The sequence below is a fragment of the Enhydra lutris genome, unplaced genomic scaffold (genome assembly GCF_002288905.1).
Source record: "Enhydra lutris kenyoni isolate GAN:26980312 unplaced genomic scaffold, ASM228890v2 scaffoldscaffold112, whole genome shotgun sequence".
NCBI lineage: Eukaryota > Metazoa > Chordata > Mammalia > Carnivora > Mustelidae > Enhydra > Enhydra lutris.
The window spans coordinates 1,697,583-1,720,206 of NW_019154196.1; the positions used below are offsets into that span (position 1 = coordinate 1,697,583).

General features: G+C 50.9%; 2 protein-coding genes across 4 annotated transcripts; one reads left to right on the top strand and one right to left on the bottom strand.

Annotated features, from left to right (window-relative positions):
- Positions 1-1,722: 1,722 nt before the first annotated feature.
- Positions 1,723-20,269, bottom strand: LOC111139634 (mannosyl (alpha-1,3-)-glycoprotein beta-1,2-N-acetylglucosaminyltransferase). Of its 3 annotated transcripts, XM_022491964.1 has the most exons (3): positions 19,678-20,269; positions 19,177-19,605; positions 1,723-4,589 (listed from the first exon to the last, which is right to left on the bottom strand). In XM_022491964.1, the coding sequence occupies exon 3, from the start codon at positions 4,500-4,502 to the stop codon at positions 3,159-3,161; it is 1,344 nt and encodes a 447-aa protein (XP_022347672.1). In that variant the 5' UTR covers positions 4,503-4,589; positions 19,177-19,605; positions 19,678-20,269; the 3' UTR covers positions 1,723-3,158. The 3 variants fall into 3 exon arrangements, with proteins under 3 accessions (XP_022347672.1, XP_022347671.1, XP_022347673.1); XM_022491963.1 differs by having other exon boundaries at positions 19,177-20,269; XM_022491965.1 differs by lacking the exons at positions 19,177-19,605; positions 19,678-20,269 and adding an exon at positions 14,207-14,275.
- LOC111139651 (formin-like protein 5) lies at positions 13,651-20,873 on the top strand. Its single transcript, XM_022491977.1, has 2 exons — positions 13,651-14,664; positions 20,310-20,873. The coding sequence occupies exons 1-2, from the start codon at positions 13,651-13,653 to the stop codon at positions 20,871-20,873; spliced, it is 1,578 nt and encodes a 525-aa protein (XP_022347685.1).
- Positions 20,874-22,624: the final 1,751 nt, after the last annotated feature.

The following is a 22,624-nucleotide window of genomic DNA, read 5'->3' on the forward strand; positions in this document are numbered from 1 at the left end:
AGGTTCAGCAAGGCCAATTAGATCTTCAAAATTTAATATTTGTTATTCAACAACAGCAAAGGCCAAGAGACTGGGGGAGGGAAGGCAGAAAGAGTGGTTCTCAGGAATCCGGAGCGGGAGGATGGCTGGAAGTGGAGGAAGGGCTAGGGGACACAGGCAGAGGTCTGGCCTGAGCAGCTACTGGACCCACAGGCATGCTGCATCCCTGCAAGGCCTTCTGTAAGCAGCTGAGACCCTCTTCGCCCTGGGAACTTGCCACCAGCACCAGCCATGCCAGTCAGTCACCAGGTGTTTTGGGGAGGACCCACCCAGCAGGGGAGCTGCAGGGAGCTGGGTGAACTCTTCAGAATTACCTTTGAATCTCTGACCTCAAGGTTCATCCTGACATTTCTATCATGTACTTTTGTGTTATCATGTACATTTGTGCATACAGGAGGATCACAGTCCTTCAGGGACAGCAGCCATGCACCCATAAACCACACCTGAAGATGACGTGACAGGGCAAATGCAGCCTGAGGACCTACATCAAAAGGGAGAGAAACAGGACCTGGAGACCTCTGGAAGTTCTCCTTGCTTCAGGAGAAACCTGAGAAATCAGCCGGTATCTTCCAAGAGTGTCCTCTCCTCGGAGATCCCTCCCAGAGGGCTGCCCCCCACCAGCCCACCATGTCAGGCTGACCGCGTGCTGCTTGGCCAGGAAGTCTGGCCCCATCCACCACTCTGTGGCTTGACAGAGGGGAGACCAGAGTACAAAGGAGACCGGGGAGGCATCCCTGGAGGAAAGCAGTAAAGGACAGAAGGGAACAGTCCAGTAGTAGGTGGTCATTAACAGCATGGGCCCTGTTCAAATCTGCCACTCCATCCCAACCAGGTGGTGGGTCAAAGGAACCTCGGTGTGCCCATCTCCTCACCTGTAAAACAGGAGTTTTACCCCCACAATTACCTGGAGGATTACATGAGTTCATGTTAACCACGGAGCACTCAGAACAATGCACTTCATGAGCAATTGTTTTAATACTTTGAGTGCTAAGAGCATGGAGTTTGGCAGCCCAAGTACTCCCGGCCAGGGCATCACTGCACCCTTCCCCGTCTGCAAATCATGGATAACAACCCTACCCCAATTTATTTACCCCACAGGATTAAATGATCCGTCTGCGAGCACACGGGAAGGCAAAACTAGCTCTACAGAAATCTGAAAGATTAAAATGAATGTCTGACTCTGGTTCCCGTAGCACACTCAGCATTCCTAAGCCCAGGCGAAGGGAGGCCGGAGCTACTCCCTTTGGCACCAGGTGACCCCACTCCCCCTACAGCTAGTATGTGTGAAGCTCCAGAATGGTATAAGTGAACAAAGTCACCTCCCCAGGGTTGTCAAACGCACTAGTGAATCATCAAAAAGAGAAGGAATAGAGAACAGAAACTCTCGGCATGTGTTTCCCATGATTCAAAGTCTCGGGACATACTTGCCAGCTGTGTGTGTGTGTTGTAGGTGGCAGGATAAAAGCATTCTCACTGGGATCATGGTCAGGACTCTGAGTGCCTCTCCCTGACAGAGCTTGCCCTGATATCAGGTCTGCATCCTGGAGCTCGGGGGCAGGCCCAGGAAATGGGGCACCCAGCACATAGCACCCACTTTGTGAGGGGCCGCCTGGGTCCTCTCAGACCAGGCCTTCAGCCTTACAGCAAGCTCAAGTCCACCAAGGGCTCACAGCACAACTTCAGAGATGAGCAACAGGGTACTGTAACCTTGGACCAACCCCTCCACCCCTGCACCTCCTCTCCCAACCCTACCCACACGTCTGGCCTTTCTTTCACACCCAGCCCCTCCCAGCTCCCATCTTCCGGTCATCTGCTTTCCTTGCTTTAGCTGATCCACTTCCTCTTGCCATCCAGGCCCTTCCCTCAGCCGTTGTCCTCCCTTCTTTTTCCTTCTTCCTCTACCCTTCAGCTCCTTCCTGTTCCAGGACACAAACACATGCACACAGTTTTTCAGACAATTCAGCCTTTATTTTTGAAAATAATTCTGTAGCTTCAACTTTCTTCCATGAACTGAGGTCAGGCCAGAAGCAAACACACATACATTGCTCTCCAACCTGCCATCCTCACCACAATCTGAGCAGACAGGGGGATGCCCGGTGGACAGGGGAGGGAGGCAGGAGCTATCTTTCCACCTCACCCTGAGAGGGCCACCTGAGGCCTCAACCTTCAGAGAGGGGCCTGTGCCCCAAACCCCAGGAGAAAAAGGACACAAGGAGCTAATCTGTCTTCCAGAAAGCCAGCATGAAACCTCCTACTGCAACAGGAAAGGGGTCAATTTTTAGAAAGGCCAGGATCCAGGAACAGAGTCTGTTTCTTTGAGGCAGGATGAGGGAGGCATGTCCTAGCACACCAAGGCTTTCTCCCTACCACATTCTCTGCTCCTCCCACCCCAACTTCTGCGGATAAGCTGAGGAGAAGTCTGGCTTTCCCCCTTTGACTTCTCATCTTAGAATCACACACTGCTAAGCTGCAAGGAAAGAAGAGCAGAGAGGAGGTCAGGATTAGGAGAGGGGCAGAAGAGAAACAGGGGTGGGCAGCAGTAAACCCTGAAAGCCCAACAGCTCCACCCAGACTCTGATGATGACACCCCTTTGGTTAGTCTCACTCTGGCCACAGGTAAATGCCCTTTGCAAAGAACCCAACAACCCCTCCAACGGGGGGGAAGGTGGGAATGGGGAGCAGATACAGGAGGTGAGCCCACACCCTGGTTGGAAGAGGCAGGACAGGGATAAGAGAGCTGGTCAAGACCACTAAAGCTGCCCACCTCTGCAGATGCTCTGAGAAACCCTGGAATGTGGAAGTCTGTGGCCCCAACATGCCCAAGTCTCTCCCTGCCACACAGTGGCTTCCTGCTAATACCACCCAACATACCCCGCCAAGGTTCCCCTGATCTGACCCCCTTGAGAACAGGAGAATAACCCTCATCTCACCCTCTGTGCTCTCGAATGCCATTCAAAAAAGAAAAAGAAAAAAAAAAAGGAAAGAAAAAGAAAGAAAAGAAAAGGTAAATGTACCCAAGAGAGACACACAGAGAGGAGATGCAGCTCAGGGGCTCGGTCTGTCTCAGCCCACCATGCGTAGAGGAAGGAGCCCAGCAGGAGCAGGGCGGGCAGGCGCAGCTAATTCCAGCTCGGATCGTAGCCGTCCCAGGTCTGCGGGGGGGCCAGGTGGACACGGCGGCCCCGGAACAGGAAGCTGACGATGCCCCGGTAGCCGGCCCTGGGGACTCCGGACTTGAGGTCGTCCATGACACCCAGGGCTTTCGCAAAGGCCTTGAAGCTGTCCCTGCCGGTGTACTGCACACGCACCTCCCCCAGCTCGCTGCGCTCACTGGTCCTCACCTTCTCCACCTGCAGCAGGGGTGCCGCGTAGACGCGGGCCAGGAAATCTCTGTCGTAGGTCTCCTGCCGCAGGTAGGACAGGTCCAGCTGGGTGAAGGGCACGAAGTGCTGGTTCAGCTTGATGAACTTGAGGTGCTGGTCGAAGAACTGCCCGTGGCTGACGCCCTTGCGGCCAAAGGTCATCGTTCTGGAGATCTCGGGGCGCACGCAGGCCCGGCCCTGCCGCTGCTCCGGCCGGCGCATCCAGTCGTCCCAGAAGGCCCGCGGCCACTTGGGCTCCAGCTCGGCCCAGAGCTCGGCCAGCAGCAGCCAGCCGAGGCCGGGGAAAAAGTCGGTGCGGTAGAGCAGCTCGGGCTTGCCGGCGTCCACCATCTGCTCCTTGCCATTGTCGTTCCAGGCTGACACGCACCAGAGGGACGGGTCGGCGCGCAGCAGCGGGTAGGTGGCCTGGAAGTACTCGAAGAAGTCCGGGGCCACCTCCAGGTCGTCCTCCACCACCACGGCGGCCGCGAACTGGAAGCTGCGGAACACCTGGCCCAGCGCCCAGCGGTAGTGGCGCGCGATCTTGTAGTAGCCCTGGAACTTGCGGTGGTCGGGGGGCACGGCGATGCTGCTCAGGTCGGGCTGCCGGATGTGCGTGACGGCGCTGCCATACGAGGCGATGACCCGCGCCGTCTCCTCGTGCCCGCAGTCCTGGCTGACAATGATGGGGAAGAGCTCGGCCGACGGCCGGTAGTGCAGCAGCTTGTCCAGGCAGCGCCGCACCGTGCTGCGGTCACACGCGATGACCAGGATGGGGATCACGGCCGGCGCGGGGGACGCGGGCGGGCGTGGCGGGCCGGGCGGGGCGGCCGAGGGCGCCCGCCACCGCCGGCTCCAGCGGGCATGGTGCTCACGGATCTGCTGCAGCAGCCCCCGCTGCCGCTCCAGCTCGGCCTCGGCGTCCTCGGCCAGGCGGATCACCTCACGCGTGAGGCCGGCCGGGTCGTCCTCGAGAGCGCTGTCCGAGGGCAGCCTGCCGGGCGCCGGGCGCGTCCAGAAGAAGAGCAGCAGCAGGGCGTTCCAGGCCACGAAGAGGACGGCGCCCCACAGCACCAGCCCTGCGGACTGCTTCTTCAGCATCCTGGCCCCCGCGGGGGAGGCCGGCCGGGGTGGGACCGGGGGCTGCCCGGGGCTCGCCTACTACGAGGCTAGGAAGGAGCCATGCACCTGCGGAGAGGACACAGAAAACCAGCCTTCATCACAGAGGCACCGGGTGCACTGGGTGGAGGGAGGCCAGGAGGCTGACCCAGAGCTCCCTCAGAACTGCGCTGCCTGTCTCCTAACCTGGGACAGATGGGACAGGACACCATACTCCCCCCACTCCGCAGTGAGTCCATGAGTCCTCAGAAAAGCAATGTGGTGTGAAGGGGAAGTAGTGAGTGATGTTGCAGAGGAGGAAGCAAGGGAATCCTCCTTTCCCTGCCATACCAGACACCCTTCTGTCTCATCTTCCATTCAGAGTTCAGGGGCAGGGCTGGACGTGAGACCACCTGTCTCCCATTGCTCAAAGATTACTGCTTTTAAAACTCTAATGTCAGCGGCACCTGGGTGGCTCAGTTAGTTGAGCGATGACCCTTACTATTAGCTCTGGTCAAGATCTCAGGGTCCTGAGACAGAGCATGCAGGGGCTCTGGGCTCAGCCGGGAGTCTGCTGCAGTTTCTCTCCCTCTGCCAGCTCACAAGACCATGCTTTTCTCCTCTCTCTCAAATAACTAAATAAATAAATAAAACTTTTAAAAAAATAAAAATAAAAACTCTAATATTGCACATTTAAGCTAAAGCCAGACCTTACCCAGTAAGGAAGCACTGGGGGCATTCTCACAAGGGTCAGGGGCAAAGCCAAGCTGCCCACCATCTATATGACTATTTAACCTTCCATTGCAGGGATCAGCCAATGTGAATGGACTACAGAAGACAAAGGCAGAAGTTGCAAAAGAAGCAAGACTATCTTTATTTGTTGATACTGTAAGAATATGCCTGGAAAACTCTAAGAGAATTAATGATAAAACAAATCCAGACAACTGAGGAATTGAGAAAAGTAGCAGGATATAAAAAGTAACCTGCACAAATCAATAGCCTTCATATCCACAAATAATAAACTCATTACAAGTCACAATGGCTGAGAAGACCCTATTTACGGCAGCCATAAAAATGATAAGCTATGTAAGAATAAACTTAAGAAATATTCAAAACCTATATGAAAAAGGCTATGGTTCTTGAAAGACACAAAAGAGGACTTACATATCCTTGTTCTTAGGACATTTCAGCATCATCAGAAATCTCAATAAAAATATGGCTTTTGGGAGCCAAAGTGACACTAATGGGCACTGGGTGTTATATGCAATTAATGAATCCTGAACATTATATCAAAAATCAATGATGTACCATATGTTGGCTACCTAAAATTAAATTTTTTAAAAAATGAAAAAAATAAACATACAAGATCATCTAGGAAAATAATGAAGATGTGAAAGAGGGACTAGCCCTACCACCACTAAAGTACTACATATTACAAATCTTCTATAAATAAAACTATGTGATATTAGTACATAGATAAACAGATCATCTAAAGGAATACAATTTCAACTACAGAAAATAGACACAAATTCAGGTAGAAATCTGATATATGATACAGGTGATATTTAAAATTACTAGGACAAAAAAATGGTCTTATTAGTTGTTATAGCAACTATATAGCTATTTGGAAAGACAAAATTAGAGCTGTACAGAAGAATAACTTCCAAGTGGATTAGAGAACTAAATATAATAAATATAACTATGTAAGTGCTAGAAGAAAATATGGGTCAATTCCTCTATAACCTGGGTACAGAGAAAGGCTTTCTAAGTTTGATTCAAAATCGAGAGGGAGTAATAAGTAAAAACACTTTTGCATGATATAAACACCATTAGCCAGCCAAGTTAAAAGACAAACTGGAGAGAATATTTGTAATATACATACAAATAAAAAGCCAATACTCTAAGAGACAAAGAACTTTTAAACTGAGGGGATAAAAAGCCAAAACACAAAAAGATACTGAAATGGTCCTTAGACATATGAAAAGATAATCAATTTCACTTAAAATAAGAAAAATGCAAACTAAACTATACGAAGGTAAAATTTTCTCACTCATCAGATGCAAAAGTTCAAACAGTTGTCCTCTTAAGAGTGTCAAATGAAAAACAGAAGTTATTAATTTTAATGATATTCAATTATCAAGGGTTTCATCTTTTATGGATCATGCTTTTCACACTATATCTAAGGAATCTTTGCCAAAATCACACATATCTTTCCCTCTGTTTTCTCTTTCAGGTTTTACATTTAGGTTTATAGTTCATTTTGAGTTAATTTTTGTATATGGTGTAAGATATGAAACTAATGTCCTTTTTTTTTTTTTTTTTCTTAAAGATTTTATTTATTTGACAGACAGAGATCACAAGTAGGCAGAGAGGCAGGCAGAGAGAGAGAGGAGGAAGCAGGCTCCCTGCGGAGCAGAGAGCCTGATGTGGGGCTCGATCCCAGGACCCTGGGATCATGACCTGAGCCGAAGGCACAGGCTTTAACCCACTGAGCCACCCAGGCGCCCCGAAACTAATGTCCTTTTACAGCAGTTTGGTAGTTTGTCAAATGCTAAACAGAGAGTTAGCAAGTCCACACTTAGACATGTACTGAAGAGGAATAAAAGCATACGTCCATGCAAAAACTATCTGGAATGTTTATAGCAGCTTTATTCAAAATCACCACAAACTGGGGAAAACCCAATGCCCATCCACAGAGGAATATGGATAAACAAACTGTGGCTTACCTATAAAGCGGAGTAATACTCAACGGCATAAACTACTGATATAACACATGGGTGAATCTCAAAATAATCCAGTGATATGTGAAAGACAGAAAGAAGAGCACATACACTGATTCCACATACATAAATCTCCAGAAAATACAAAGTAACCTAGAGTGACAGAATGCAGAGTGGTTGCCTAGGCATGGAGGCAGCAAGGACAGTGAGGGGAGGTATTACAAAGGGACAGTTGGAAAGTTTGCTATTATCTTGACTGTGGTAACAGCTTCATGGGTGTATATATACTTACAGACTTATAATACTGTACATTTTAAATATGTGCCCTTTATGTCAATTGTACCTCAATAAAACTTTTTATTTAAAAAAAGACATTATTTGGTCAAATTACAAAACCGGAATGTAGATAGTCAATTAAGTATCAATGCGGACTGACAAATAGCCATACTGTGCTTATGGAAAATAAAATCCCAATTCTTAGCTAATTCAGACTGAAGTAATTAGGAGTAGAGAGCCACGAAAGATGCAACTTCTCAAAAGGCTCAGAAAAAAAGTATGTATACAGAGAGAGAGAGAGCAAATGTGGCAAAATGCTAATAGGTGAATCTGAGTAAAGGAATGAGTTTCCTTACACCATTCTAATTCTTGATCTTTTTTGCAAATTGAAATTTCCAAGTAAAGTTTCTTAAAATCAATATGGGAATGTGGCCCACAGTTTTGACTAACTTTGTCCAAGATGGCCCCAGTTAGGCACATTAGTAGGGGTAACTGAAGCAATCCATTCGTCCTGAACTCCTTAAACACCCATGGCACACACCTGCTGTCTGCCAAGCTCTGGGAAGGGACTGGGACACACATCTTACAAGAAAAAGGCATGGTCCTACCAACCCTCTTACCCAACTAGAACCCACTACTTGAAAGATCTACCGTACCAACCCAGTTTCCAGATGGCTGACATTATTGACAATGCAACTCTCTCCCTGGCCCTCCTACTTCTGGTCCCACTTTTCACACCCTAAAGCTTCAGGTATGTGCCCTCTTGTGCCCACTGCTCTGCCAGTTACCCTCTGCCTCACCGCCACCAAAATCTCAGGTTCCAGATCTCATATCTGCACTTCTGGACTCTTGGGCAGGCAGATCCAGGGTCAAAGGATCAAAGTGTTGATCCTGAAGGATCTCTAGAGGAACCTGGATTCAGTCTCCCTCCTGGGGAGACTCCCCCAGCCTCTGCTAGCAGCACCACCACCTATCTTCCTTTGAGAAACCACCTACCCCCACAACTCCACAGCACCAGTCTTCCTCAGAAAACTCAAGTCCGTTTCCACTTTACTGTGTCATTAAATTCCCATGTTATCAGTGCTCATACACAAATCAGAGTTTCCTAGAAGAGAGAGACAACAGATTTCCAGTTTCTTTCTCACTCTGCCTCAGGATGTGGTCATTGATGGACCATTCCCTCTAATCTCCTCGTCAGGATTTCCTCCTATCTCCTGAATTCCTGCCTCCTAACTGACTGGGCAGGAGCAGTCTTTAGATAAAGGGATGGCAGAAGGAAAAAAGAGACTGACCCCCATATCCGAAGCTACCTCAAGGCTGGAGAAGCAGATCTGTCTCTGACTTACTGATGAACCATCTCAGACCAGGAAGCTCTCAGACTGGTGGCAAAACCCCAGGGGACCACATCCTCTCTGCCCTGCAGATGACATGTAAAAGCCTTCACTCTCCTCCAGACATTAGAACTAGGTGGCCCACATCTACTTCCAGAAGACCTGAAGCAGCCCCCCCATCCCATACACCCATCCTTCTAAGCCATGGAGTTCAGAGCACTCTTGTCAGTCTCTCAGAGGACTGGACTCTAAGCAGGTCTGTAACCATCAGGCATGGCCAGATGGCCCACAGGAAACAGCTGTCCCAGTCCACCCCAGGCCTCTACCTTAGCACTCAGGCCCTCATTCTTCAGACCATGACCACTTTTTGCTAAACTGTGTCACAGAACTTGCTCTTCTTTCCGCAGAGAACACAACATGTCTATTCCCAAGCCCCACTGTTTCTCTACACAGACTCATCCAGAGTCCCAGTGCCATTTCCCACTGCTTCCTCACACACTCTCTGGGACAGGACCCTCCTTTCTAAACGGAAGTTAATGAACGGTGTGTGTATACACAAGCACCTGTGCTCTCCAGCAGCTGGCTGTGTCCGAGGGATGATGAAGTCCCAAAGGCCAGCCCAGCCTTTGGCCAGCAAGCCAACCAGTTCATTGAGGAGGTGCAGCTCTTGTTCCTACTGTCAGGAGTAACAAGGGCAAGCCGAACAAATGCTTGGCACCATCCCACATTTTTTCATATCTCTGAAAACTCAATCTTCTCACCTCTAAGATAGAAATCATAATAGAATACATCACTGGACTGCTAAAAAGCCTGGGTGAGATATCTACATCAGGTGTTTAGAATAGTGCCCATCTGTGACACAGATGCTAGCCAGTCCTTCCTCTGTCCCCTCTCTAGCTGGCTCTCTTTGCTCCACTCTACTAGATCCTTCTGGGCTACAAACACCTGAGCCTGCCTCAAGGCCTTCACATGAGCCTGTATGCCTGGTGTCTTCTTCCCTCCCTCCTTCACTTGGTGTGCCCTCATGTCTCTGCCAGGGAAGATGTCAGACAATGTGAAGTCTACCTCCCCTTCACCATCACTGACATCAGTGCAACTTCTTGCTCAAGATCTTTTAAATCCCCAGGGCTACAAGCTATTCAAGGACGGGGACCAGCTCCCCCAGTGCATCCAAGCTGTTGTGCTAGGATCCTTGACCATCAAGAGATTTGCTAATGACCTAAAAAGTGACTTCTGTATGGATGCCACTCAGCCACAATCCCTTAACTGCAATCCCCAAGCCCAAAAAGCACTGACAAAGAGAAGTTTCCTTCACTCATATGGCAGTAAAACCTTTGGTGAAATCTGATGTGATCTAATGTAAGGCTATTTATAGTATTTATTATCCATTTAGTGTGACTATTTATATATTTGCCACAGAAGTCAAGATGCTGGATTATGGTGCGGTTCCACACTTTACATCATAAATGCGCCAGATTATCTTTTTAAAATCCAAAAAAATTTAAATTCTGAAACATATCCAGCTCCAAGCATTTCACAATTCTGAAAATCGAAGAGACAGTTACTCATTCACTGCCAGTGCCCTGAACTCTTTGCTTATGCCATACTGCTTTAAGCCTGAACTCCTGATGTATGTAGCTCATCTACCTATCGCTAATCTTGCTTCCCCCTAAGCAACCTTCCCAACAGCAACAGAGCACCCTTCTTTATTAAAATGCACAGCTGGTCACAACACCAGTCTGCCATAAAAAACCATCAGGGGCTAGCTACCACTGCCTACAGAATAAAACTCAACTTCATCATGACACACAAGGCCTTCAGAAGAAATTAACTCAAACATCTTTTTTCAAGCTCACCTCCAACCACTAGCCTCTGAACCCCATTCTCTGGTGTCAGCAAGCTACTTGTTTCCCCTAATGAGTACACTTACTTACATGCTGCAGTCTTTGCTCTGGCTGTTCCTTCATCCTGAAACATCACCTGTGGACCCACACTGTGGGCACCTGCAAATCCTTTACAGCCCAGGTCAGCAAATCCTTCCACAGCACCACAGCCAGAGCTAGGCCTTCCCGCAACTACCCTCATGCCACTCTCTCTCCCCTCCTCCTGTTTCTCCCCTCCACACTGTAACAGAATCTGTGGCTGTGCTTATGTGGTTCTCACCTTACTCCTTAGGGGAAAAGCTCTATGACCCTTAACCCTATTACAGTGCTTGACGCACATTATGAAGTCCAAGTGGCTAGCTGGCAGACTGCTTGTATTATTAGCTAAATTAGGGAGAAAGAAGACCAAACCAGCAGCATGACAGGGCTTTTCCAAAGATGATCATCACATATCCCATCCCACATGCTCTTCTTACAAGGACATAATGCCATTTCTCCTAGAGGTGGGGGATGCGAGGTCTGTGTTCCCTCTTTGATCTGTGGCTACGGAGGAAGTGACCATGCATGAACTGCAAAACCTGTCCACGAACGGCAATGCAATTTCCACCTGTTGCTCCTGAGATGCGTGCTCTTTGACTGTGACCACAGAGGTTAGAGGAAGCCCAAGCCACATGAACAGGACACCTACAGGTGTTCCAGCTCACGACCCTTAGCTCACAAGCTAAGGTTCTCGCCAACAGCAAGCACCAACCACTAGACATGGGAGGAGGGCTTTTGGATGATCCCAGCCCTGGCCACATTGGACTGCAACCATAGGAATGACCATGAGGAAGAATCACAAGCTAAGATAGGAATAAAATGCTTCTGCTGTTTCAGACCATTAGGTTTTGAGGTGATGTGTGATAGAGCAGTAAGTACCTGAAATAATGAGTAGAAGAGAATCTAAGCACCCTTGGTAAGCACAGCACGTGCTTCTCCTGTCCTCTGGCTCAGAGCCCCAAGTCCAAAATCTGAGGGTCTGCCTCTACTGCTATTCCTTTCCTCATCAACAGCTATTATTGAACAATAAAAACATTTAATGTTCAACAGCAATCATTTACTCTCTCTCACAGTTTCAACAGGTCAGGAATTTGGACTGTTGGGCAGAGGGGAATGACCTGTTTCTGCTCCATGATGTCTGGGACCTCAGCTGAAGGCTCGAACATTGGGGATGGGTAGAGGGGAACTCTCCCTCAAAGGCTTATTCAGGCACATGTCTGCAGGTTGATGTTAGCACGGTTAGATGAAGTTCTGGCTGCAACGCCCTGCACATAGCCTCTTCACATGGCCTGGGTTTCCTCTGAACTTGACGGCTGGGTTCCAAAGATGAGTGTCCCGAGAAAAACAGTAAGCCAGGTGAAACTGTATCCTTTTCATAATCCAGCCTGGGATCACTTCTGTATTTTACTCATAAGTCAGAGGAATCATAAGTGTCTGCCCACACTCAAAGGGAGAAAAAACCGCAGATCCACCACTCGTGGGGGTAGAACAATGTGCAATTGTAACAAAAAGTGGAATGGGATATTTATGGAGTGACCATTTTGGGAAAATATAATCTGCCACACCTTCCTTTACTAAAATAGAACGATAGTCCTTAACCCTGATATAAGCTCCTGATGTTCTGCAATTAATGACATTTGCCTGCAAGTCACAGATTCAAACCTAGTTGTGATTTGCTAGTCTTTACACTCCTTTAGGGAAGTGACACAGCTGATCCACACCACCAAGTACAAAGACATCAGCACTGTGGTGGAAGATGAGGAGTGAGCATTTTTAGTGTGAACCCTCAGCCAAAACCCAGGAAGCTCTGAGGAGGTCCCACCAACTCCTGTGGGTCTCAGTTTCTTCCCCTGAAGGACTGCCTAGAAGCTGTGATCCCTTTCCACCACCCTGATTCCATGGTATTCTGCAGCCAGCTCCCCCCTCTCCAGCAAAACTATTTTTTACACAGTAAGAGAACACTAGATAGTTAACTTCCCTTCATGAGCAATAATGGAGAAGTCATACTTAGCTTCAAAAAGTATGGGAGTTAAAGTAATATTGACAGGCTTTCCCTTCTATCTTTGTCTTGCTTACCAGGTTAAAATGCACTGCCTAAAAAACCCAAAGCACAGAATATACTTCAGATAATGGAGACCTAACTGAATTACTTTCTCGTTCATTATTAGACCTCTGCTAGACTCCTGAATCATGTATCAGTCTCCATACTTTCACAAGGACGTAAGAAATGAGAAGAAGTCAGGGAAAATACACTAAATAATTCAAGAGCTTAGAGAGTAAGACCTAGGAGGAAGGCACGCAGGTTATTCATCCTGAAAAAGAAAAGACTAAGAGGAAGCATGATGTTAGTGCAGCAAAAAGCCTGAAGGCCTGGGAAACCAGGTAACCTTGGGCAAGTCCCTTGACCCACTTGTGCCTTGGTTCCCTTATTTGAACAGAAAAAGAATCGATTTGGATCTTCCGCAGGTTCCCTGGTTTCTGATGATGAAAAGGACAGCGACAATTTCCCCAACGTCCCAAACAGGAAGTGAGCTGAAAGTGTCACATATGGCACCGAGGTTAAACATGACTACAGTGCGGTCCGACTCTGACAACAGGACACAGGCAGGAATCCAGAAGAGCTCAACAGTCTCCCGCAATGGGGTCAGACGGGGGTGATTCACCATGGGAGGCGGACTCGGGGGATGTAAGCGTCTAGGAGAAAAGACTCCGGGGTCTGAAAACTGTGACAAACGATAGAAAACAAAGCTGGTCCCTCAGCCAGTGATGACCTAAAGCAAAGAGTCATGAAACAGGCCTCAGGGGCAAGGGGTGGCCGAGGTGGAGCCTCTCACCCTGGGCTCACGGGTCAGTCCGAAAGTGGATCAGCGGGCCACACAGCGCCCCCGCCCCGGCTTCCGAGATGGGGCCCCGCACGGCTCCGAGACCCCGACCCCACACACGCTGGCTAACAGGTGGTGAAAGTTTTCTTTCCCGTCTACATATTTTTCACATGGAGTCACTCCTCCTCGAGGCTGAGGAGGAGGAACCCCAGTCGCCCGTGGAAGGACGCTGGGGTGGGTCCGAGGAAAGGCCACCTCCCCTCCCCGCTCCCCGCTTCTCCGGCCCCGCACCCACAGACGCCCCGCCAGCGCGTTTCACAACCGCCTCCCGCCCGCGGAGCCCGCCCGTGCTCCAGCAGCTGGAGGCCCGGGGTTCCGAGAACCGAACGCGGAGTTCCCCTTCCCGGCTCGCGAGCGCCGCGCGGCCAAACCCGCGCCGGGCCGAGCCCTTCCCGCTGGGGCCGCCCGGGGCCGCGCGGGGCAGCGAAGCGCTCAGACGGCCGCCGCCTCCCGTGCCGGGACCCGAGCCCCGGAGCGCCCTCTCCGCTCCGCGGGGCCTCCTTCAGCCCGACCCCCGTCCCCTCCCCGGGGCCGGCCTCCCAGCCGACGGACGCCGGCGCTCCGGGCCCTACTCACCAGGTCCTCCCGACCTCCCGGCCCCGAAAGCGGCCGCCCCGGGGCGCGTAGCCGGCGCTCGCGCGGAGGCCGGCGCCCCGCTCCCGGCCGGCCCTTCCTACTCGCGCCTGGCCGGCCCGCCAGCGGAGCAACGTGGCCCTTCCCCGGCGAGGGCGGGGCGGGGCGGGGAGGGCCGAGGGGCGGGGCCGGACGCCCTCGCCGGGGCCCCTGCATCCCGGGCCCGCCCCTCGGCCGACTTGGCCGTCCCCGCTCGCCGGGCGTCCCAAGTTTCCCGGGTTCCGAACTTCGGGACGCGCGGTGCCGAAGCGGCTACACAGCGCCCTTCCCGGCTCACGATCCCGACCCCACTCGCACACTCAACCCGTCCCGCGGAGACTTCGGGAGCCTCGTCATTCCCCCCAGCCCCCAGCCCCAGCGCCTGGAGCCTCACAGAGGGGATGGGGTCAGTCCGGCCTCAGGTAGGCCTGGCAGCCGGACGGTGCGTCCACCAAATCCAAGGCCGAGGTCGTGCGGACAGCGCTCATCAACCCGCTAAAGTCTAGCTTCCGGGGGGAGGAGCCGGGGCAACAGAGGGGCCCCCAGAGTGCGGGGATGTGAGAACAAGAACCAAGGTGCCAAAAAAGCCAGAGAGGAAACACCTGCTGCCAGAAGCAGAAGGGGGGCCAACTGTTTTCTTCTTTCTTTTTTTTTTTTTTTTAAATACTTTTTTTTCTTTCGAGGTGGGGAATGAGAGCTGTTCACTCTGAATACAGGAGCAGAGGACAGACCTGTCCCAGGGATAAGAACCATAAGACCTAAGGAATACAGGACTTCATCTCAGGATTTTGTGGAAGCCCTGTGAAAGGGGGTGAGGGAGCACCCTGGAAAAGCCCCGATGTCTGTATCTGATCCTGGGACGTGAGGGTGGGGCACTGAGAGCTCCTGGCTACTCACGAACACCCGGTCTAGGGCCAGCCCCACCAAGTGATGAGGACAGTCTACAGGCTCCAGGCCCTCCCTGAATCCACTTCCCTCTTGTGTTCCACACCGCTGGTAGGAACTTAGCAGTGTGGGGTTACTGACTGCTTTCACTCACTAACGTGTTTCTACATGAAACCAGGAATTATGAAGGGTTCCAGACCTCCCCCCCAAAAGGCAGAGTATGCCCTAAAGCCCCCACTCCCACCTCCACCAGGGGCTAAGGAAATAAACCAGTTGCACAGAGGCCTCCACATGCAGAACCTTCCCAACAGCTCTGCAGAGTGTGCATTATCATCCCATTCTACAGAAGGGGGGCCAATTCTATCCAAGGCAGTGTGAATCTCAGGGTAAGTGCCAACTGGCTGAAGGTCACAAGACCTAGTGAGGGGCATGGCCAGGTTTTAGACCCAGGCATTCCTGCACTCATTCCTTCCTCTTACACACCCTTGAGTGAAAATACACTGAGATGGCTGTGTGTCCAGCATGACAGGTGCACACTGGGGCAGCAGGGAAATTCTGGAAGAAGCAGCTGGAGCCTAGCTCTGAAGGGGCAGAGTGAGAAAAGAGCTGACACCTCACTGAGACTGGACTGTGTGTGTGTCTTCAAGGTTTCCAGCTGAGATGACTTTATGGACCATGGTAAGAAATGCAAGCCCACACTCATATGCTAGCCAACAGCCACTGTCTCTGCACATCTGCCCTCTCTTTATGCTTTCCTTATGAAGGGAGTTGGGGGATGCAGGAGGCCTACACACTCACACTCCACATCAAAGTAAGAAGGAAAACCGTAATTCCTAAAAGTGTAAAGAGTTGGGAAATACTAGTTTGTAGATCCAAGATATCAGAAGCTAAAATCACCCTCCAGGACAAAGGACATAGTAGGATGCTGAAAAATGGGGCAGACCAGCCCACGAGATGTCACATTCCCACTCTAATAATCCTCCTCTATCCAAGGCAGTTCAGTGAGGACAAGAATGGGGAACTGCTTGTGCATGAGAACTAACACCCAATGACTACTCTGTTGAAATTCCAAGGCTTACAGAAGATCTACAGGTAGAAATTCCCCAGCTACAAAAGGACTGTCCCAAGCAGAAAGAGCCTGGTTAGAGAACTGGTTTGGGCTGAATTCTTGGGATGGAAACAAAAGAAAACACTTGGTCTAGGAGGCAAGAAGCCAGGGTGACATGTGCCACACTGACCTGGGAAAAGAGGCCCAGGGCTTTTGCTGGAGATTTCATGAGGAGGTGTTATGGGCTGAGGGGGAAGGGGAAGAAGGGCAGAAACAAGGAGCTAGGTGCCTGAATTCTGGGAATGAAACCGAAACTGGAGTGTGCGAAAACGGAAAAAATAGGAAGATCTGATCATAAGACAAGAGAGAATTTAGAGGTGAAAATACTGTATCCTGCCCACCCCCACTACCTCCAAAAGAGGACTGGAGACATAAGGAGAAGGACATGAAAATCTTCCAATTGCCTTCCCATAAACCATACCTAAGATACCCTGAAATTTTTTACAACTTGGAAAGAATTCATGATCTGAACTTAAGGCAGATCTTGGCTAGAAACTATCAGAAGAAGTAAAATCAAAGTTTTAAATCAGCGTTGTGTCTAATTTTCCCTCTCCCATTCTCCCAACATCGATACTCCCCTTGGAGGCCCAGAAACACAGCTCATCAAGATCAAAGTAAAGAAAAGATTAATAGAAGGACCAGTGAGCAATGTCTATGAAATGAGACTTTTGGTTAACTACATACAATTCCTTTTGTGTGACACAATGGTATAAATTCAGGTAAAACACATCCACAACTTTTGATTAAGTCTACCACTGCTCCTGGCTAAGTGGTCTGAGATCCTGTACCCCTGTGAGAAGGCACTCCTGTGAGAAGGCCGATGACAGTCTTGAGAAGACTATCTTGAGACAGGGTCAGGCAGAGCACAGGAATAGCACTTTCAGCGAAAATGACAGGGGAGAGGAATTCTGGTTCAATCTAGGGAGGAAATGTCTTACCAGAGAGGCTGTCTGACAGGGCACTAAATTTCCCTCCCTGAAGGTTTGCAGCAGGATCCAGATGGCCCTTATTAGGTCAGATGCTGTAGAAGCAGCCCAGCACTGGGCAGGCAATTACGGTATCTCCCTCTCAACACTGAGGCAAGTCCTTTGTGCTCAGAGCTTCTGTAGCTTCCCCTTACCTACCAAACTAGGGAAATAATCCCTGCTCTCTCTTCCTTACAACAGCGTGGTGACAGAAAAGTGACCCAACTGGACACTTCATGTAACAAAAGCGCCATATATATACAGCACAACTCTGTACACTCGCAGGCCTTCCAGGTAAGATGAGGGCTGCAAAAGGATCCTGGGACCAGAAAGCCCTTGCAAGGACTGGCACTAGGAATGCGGGAACTAGGAATGCCAAGCTGGGGCAGGTGACTTGCCACCCTGAAATCTAGACCTTCTAAAGTAGAACTTTGGCCTGAAAGGTACTGCTCCAAGCCAGCCTCAGACCAGAGAAGAAACAGCTCACCACTGGGGGAAGGCAGGCAAGAAAGGAAGGAGGGGAAAAAGAAGCTAAGTCATAAATAACGTGATTTTCAGCTTGCAAATGATCTTAGTTATTGCGCCAACCCCAATGAATATGAGCTCCAGGTGTTACACAGCTACTGAGAGGCAGAGATGCTAGAAGCCAAGCCTTCTGCCCCATGCCCCCAGGCCACCATACCCTACCACCTATCAAAATTGCCAACATATCTCCTTTCTGTTTGTTGTAACTGAGAAAAGCAGGTATCTCGGCATAAGTAAACTGGGGTTCAGGAAGGAGCAGGAAGGAGGTGAGACGGTAACTATGAACAGGTCTGTGGGAACAGCCTGCAAAAATAGAAAGGACTAAGAGATGGAAGTCCAAAAACACTGTCATCTTCAAGAGCAGGAGAGAATACCAGGATATGGCACAGGAAGAAAGGCCCAGAATTTACTCCAAGAAATGGAGCTCCACCTCCTAACCACACACTTGGCCCTCTTTAATCTGCTACCCCAAGAGGCACACTTATCACAAGTGTGGAGAGCCCTAAGGACCAGAATCCCCAACCTAAGCTCTCCTAGGACCTGTGCACCTTTTCCACTACTTGATGATCCCAGGGATTGTTTAACAGCAACAAGATGAGACACATTCAGGGCAGGCTTTTAATTGAGGACATCCAAGGCTTTTGCCAATACACTGATTCAATAAAAGAACAGAACTCCTCATTCAGAGTTTTTTTGTATGTACCAATTACACAAGCATTATCAAGCAATGTCAACAGTACTGTTTTCCACACACACGGCCCTGGACACTTTTCAAGATCTATCCCCCATTTGCTCCCTGTGACAACCTGTGAGGAAGCTCTAAAGCTAGGTACCTGTCTTACAGGTGAACAGAACATGACAGATCTTAACCGACATTCCTAGGGTTACACACTAAAAAAGTCAGAGCGAGAACGAAAATTCAACTGATTTTAAACCTGTGTTCTGTTCTTCTGTGGTCTGCATAAGGTTTCATGGCCTAAATCTGAAGAGAGACAATTTAGGAAGTTATCCAGACCATCGTCTAACCTCCCCCCAGGCAGTTCCACTCAGTTAGTTCCCCCAAAACACAGCAGCCTGCCTCTGCCTAAGTAACCCACCCTAGAGTCTTATTTAGCCCAAGATGTGTTGACTCGGTGTTGGTCCTTACTGATAGTCTAACCCAGCCTCTCCTCAGAAGCTGAAATTCTCTTCATGTTCTCCTAGGCCTAACCTCTCAAATGCCACCGCACAAAACATCTTACAATGTACTCCTCCTACCTGGGTAAAGAGAGGCCGGGAACAAGTCTACACTCTTATAGAGTGAAACAGAGGTAAAGCTTCCTGTGTACCCTTTGGGGTAAGGGATCTCATCGGGCACTTCCTAAATGGCAGCATCCCCAGATTGGCCCCACTCAACATTTTCTGCGTAAGAGCAGCAAGACACCCACTGGGAAGTGAGACAGGAACCTTACCTTTCTTCTCTCAGCTGCTCCCCTGGAGATCATCAAACCCCCTTCTGGCACTCCATTTCCAAAACTCAGAATCCCAAATCAGATACAACAAACAAAGTGCAGCTTCTTTTCCCTTATCCAGGTCCAAAGTCCATGGCTGAGTGGACTCTGAGGGGGAGGAGTCTGGGGGGGGAAGGGGTATGTCCAGGCCCCTCCCCCCCCCGCGGCAGGGTTCAGTGTCCCTCCCAGGGGTCTGTTACATTCCTTCATTCAGCTGGCTTATTACGCCCAGAGTCTGGTGTGGGGCAGATCCCGGGTTCTATCCCATCTCTTGCTCAGGGAAGGGAAGTCATCCACTGTGAGGACCGGCCGGTCTGTCTTCTGCTGGGGTTCATGAGAAGAAACAGGCCATAGAACCGGCATGGCCAGAAGGCTGGTGTCAGTGTTAACCTGTGGAATATTTAAACATTACGACACTTTCTATCCTACGCTGTACCCCAACGGATGCCTAAGGCCCCTTACCTAGATTGGATTCCTCTACCATCAATGGAGACTGTCTTCTAAGACACATGGAAAAGAACATCCCTCTCCCTTCTCCCTCTTGTCCTGTTACTGCCACACACTAATCTCCTCCAGCTTCCAAGCTTAGGGAGTTCAGTGTTTTAATCGCCCGGTCAGCGCTCCCAGATTGAACTCAATCCACTCCAGACCCCGACCCGGGCCCCTTCCGCATACATTCTCTGCTCCTTTCCTTTCGGCCTCGCCTCTCCCTCGGCTCCCAAAACTGTGGCAGGGCTGGGATTCCTAATCTCGAACTCCCTCCCGGGGCCGCGGAGAGCACTCTGCGGGGAGAGAGGCCCGAGTCCGGCCGGCAGCAGCCTCCCCGCGCTCCAGTTTCTCAGCTGGGAAGCCCATCCCGGTCGCCCCCTCTCTTCTAAGTTTATTCTCACACACACACACCCCGTCGCCTCCTCCCTTCTAAATTTATTCCTAAACACACACACACACACGCACACACACACACCCGTCCTTCCTGTAGGGGCGTGGCGTTCACATGACCCCCCCTCCATGAGTTTAACTCCTCCCACCCGTCTCCTCCGCACCCCATGGTCCGCGCTCACCCGGGAAGGGAGTGGCACGGCGACCCTCCCTAGACTCTGACCCCCACCCCTCACCCCGCACCCCCTACCGCCCGGACGACCCTCGCCCAGGCGGCTCTGGGTCGTTACCTGGATCCCGCCCGCCTGGTCTCAGCTGGAAGCCGTGGCCCTCCCAGGTCGGAGTCCAGGCCCCAGGCTGGGTCCAGACAGGCGGCCCAGGCCCCACCCCCTCGACCCCCGGCGGCCGGGCCCTCCCCTTGCGCTCCTTCCCCCCCTCCCACCATCCCCCGCAGCCACTTCCGCCCGTGCTCCGGAAGTGAGTCCGCGGTAACGGCCACCTCCCTTCGTCCCGCCTCATTCTTCCTCCGCACCCCGCTCCCTCCCCCACCGCCCGTCACCACCGCCACCACGGGAGCGCGGGACGTGGGTCTGCACTGTTCCCAAGACCGGAGACGAGGTGTGGGCCGGACCGGGTCTGGAAGAGAACTGAGCGTGGGGCGAGAGTACGAGAAGGGGCGGGGCAGAGAGTACGGCGGCGAGCGGGAGCGCGCGTCATCGGGCGCCGCGCGGCGGGAAGCGCGCATGCGCCTCGGCGCCCCGGCCGGTCGCGGGTGTTGACGCTCCGCGGGCGGGGCGGGGTGGGACCTGGGCAGGGAGGGGGGAGGATCGCCTTGGCCCCTGGCCCTGCTCGGGTCGCCTAGCAACCGCCGGTCGCCCGGGTGGTGCGGGAGGCCGGGGCGGCTCGGCTCTCGGGCTGCGGGTCTCGCCGGCCGGGCGCGGTTCGGGAAGCTGCGAGGCCCGAGTTAACCGTGCCTGCGCCGGCGGCTCCGGAGCGGCACCCGCGGGAAGTGTCGCTCTGCGCGTCGCTTCTTTTTTCTCGCTGCTTCTGTCGCCCCTGCAGGACGTTTCCTTGGGTCAGAAAAGAGAAATAAAATGGTAAGAGTGCTCTAAAATGAATGCCCCCCCCCCGGCCCCGCGCCCTTAGTGCGCGTTGTACACGCTGTGCGAAGCACTTTGCAAGTATTAATACTGCGGTATTAATTGTATTACTTGGTCACCACCACCCCCCGCGAACAGCGGGGAGTCAGCCTGCGGTTACAGGGCAGGAGAGCGGTAGAGGCGGCCTCCGACCTAACACGACCCCGCGCGGCCGCTGCCGCCTACCGCTTGACACACCTCTCGAAAGAAACCTGTCCGCTTCTGCAGGGGGCTTGCAAGTCCCAAAATGGCCCTGGTTGATTTTTTTTTCTACTTTCTTTCTTTTTGTCCTAAATATATTGGCCTGACTCGCTCAGCTTGAATCAGTAGTAGTAGAGGAGCTCCTACTAATTTTTGGAGTTAATGTGTCATCCCCTAAGGACATGTCCTAGAGTCTTGCCGAGACAGAATGGATTGGCAGCCTCTGTTTTTACCTCCTCTCTGAAAACGCTAGCCTGGGCTTCAGTCTTCTGGCCTGTCTTGTGAGATGTTATGATTTATAAGGATTGTGTATGTTTGCTCTTCATTTCATTCCTGGATCAAAGTTCCTAAAACCCTTGAAACTTCCTAAGTGGTAAGAGCACTAGGTGCATCTTCTGTTCTAATGTTTGGTCATTGACGGCGGTTCCATTGGTTCCAAGCTCTTGGTAGCTCTTCATCTGGCTGTTCATCCGTATCCTTTTTTTATATACTTTAATAAATTGTTGAGTGTAAGTAAGTGTTTTCCTGAGTTCTGTGAGCTGCTCTAGCAAATAATCAAGTCCAAGAGAAGGAGGTCCTGGGAACTGCCAATGTGTAGCCAGGTCAGGCAGAAGTTGTGGGTAACTTGGGGACCTGCTACATGTCATTGGTGTCTGAAGTGTGGTCAGTCTCAAATGGACTGTGGAGTCCGATGCTAGCTGTCTCCAGGTAGATATTGTCTACCTGGATAGTTAAATTGTAGGACAACCAGCTGGTGTCACAGAAAATTGCTAGGTGGGGGGGGGGGGGTAAACCCCACATATTTGGTGTCAGAAATTATCAGAAGTGAAGAGTTCTATAAAATAGGAAAGAAGACATGGAAGGAAAGTCTGGGTTTTTCCTAGTACATGCATTGGTCTGACTTGCTAGACTCCAAGCTGAATCCAAGAGGAGCTGTAACTAATTTTTGGAGTTCACTTGTTCTAGAATATGGCCAGGACTGTGGATGGATTTGCAGCCCTCGTTTTTTTTCCGTTTTTTAAAACTGGAACCTGGGCTCCAGTCTTCTGGCATATCTTCTGTTCCTGTGATTTCTCCAGATTGCTAGCAGTGACTAACACATATTTTCAGTACTGGGAGTATAATAATTGCTGAGTCAGGAGTCTTGATATGATTTATTTGGAAAGATGTCATATTAGAAACGTTCTTTA

Excerpts from the sequence above, each read along its gene's own strand:
- LOC111139634 (XM_022491964.1), bottom strand. The coding sequence starts at position 4,502 with ATGCTGAAGAAGCAGTCCGCAGGGCTGGTGCTGTGGGGCGCCGTCCTC.
- LOC111139651 (XM_022491977.1), top strand. The coding sequence starts at position 13,651 with ATGGGGCCCCGCACGGCTCCGAGACCCCGACCCCACACACGCTGGCTA. Across the intron at positions 14,665-20,309 it reads TGGGGTCAGTCCGGCCTCAG|ACTCTGACCCCCACCCCTCA; the intron begins GTAGGCCTGGCA and ends GACCCTCCCTAG.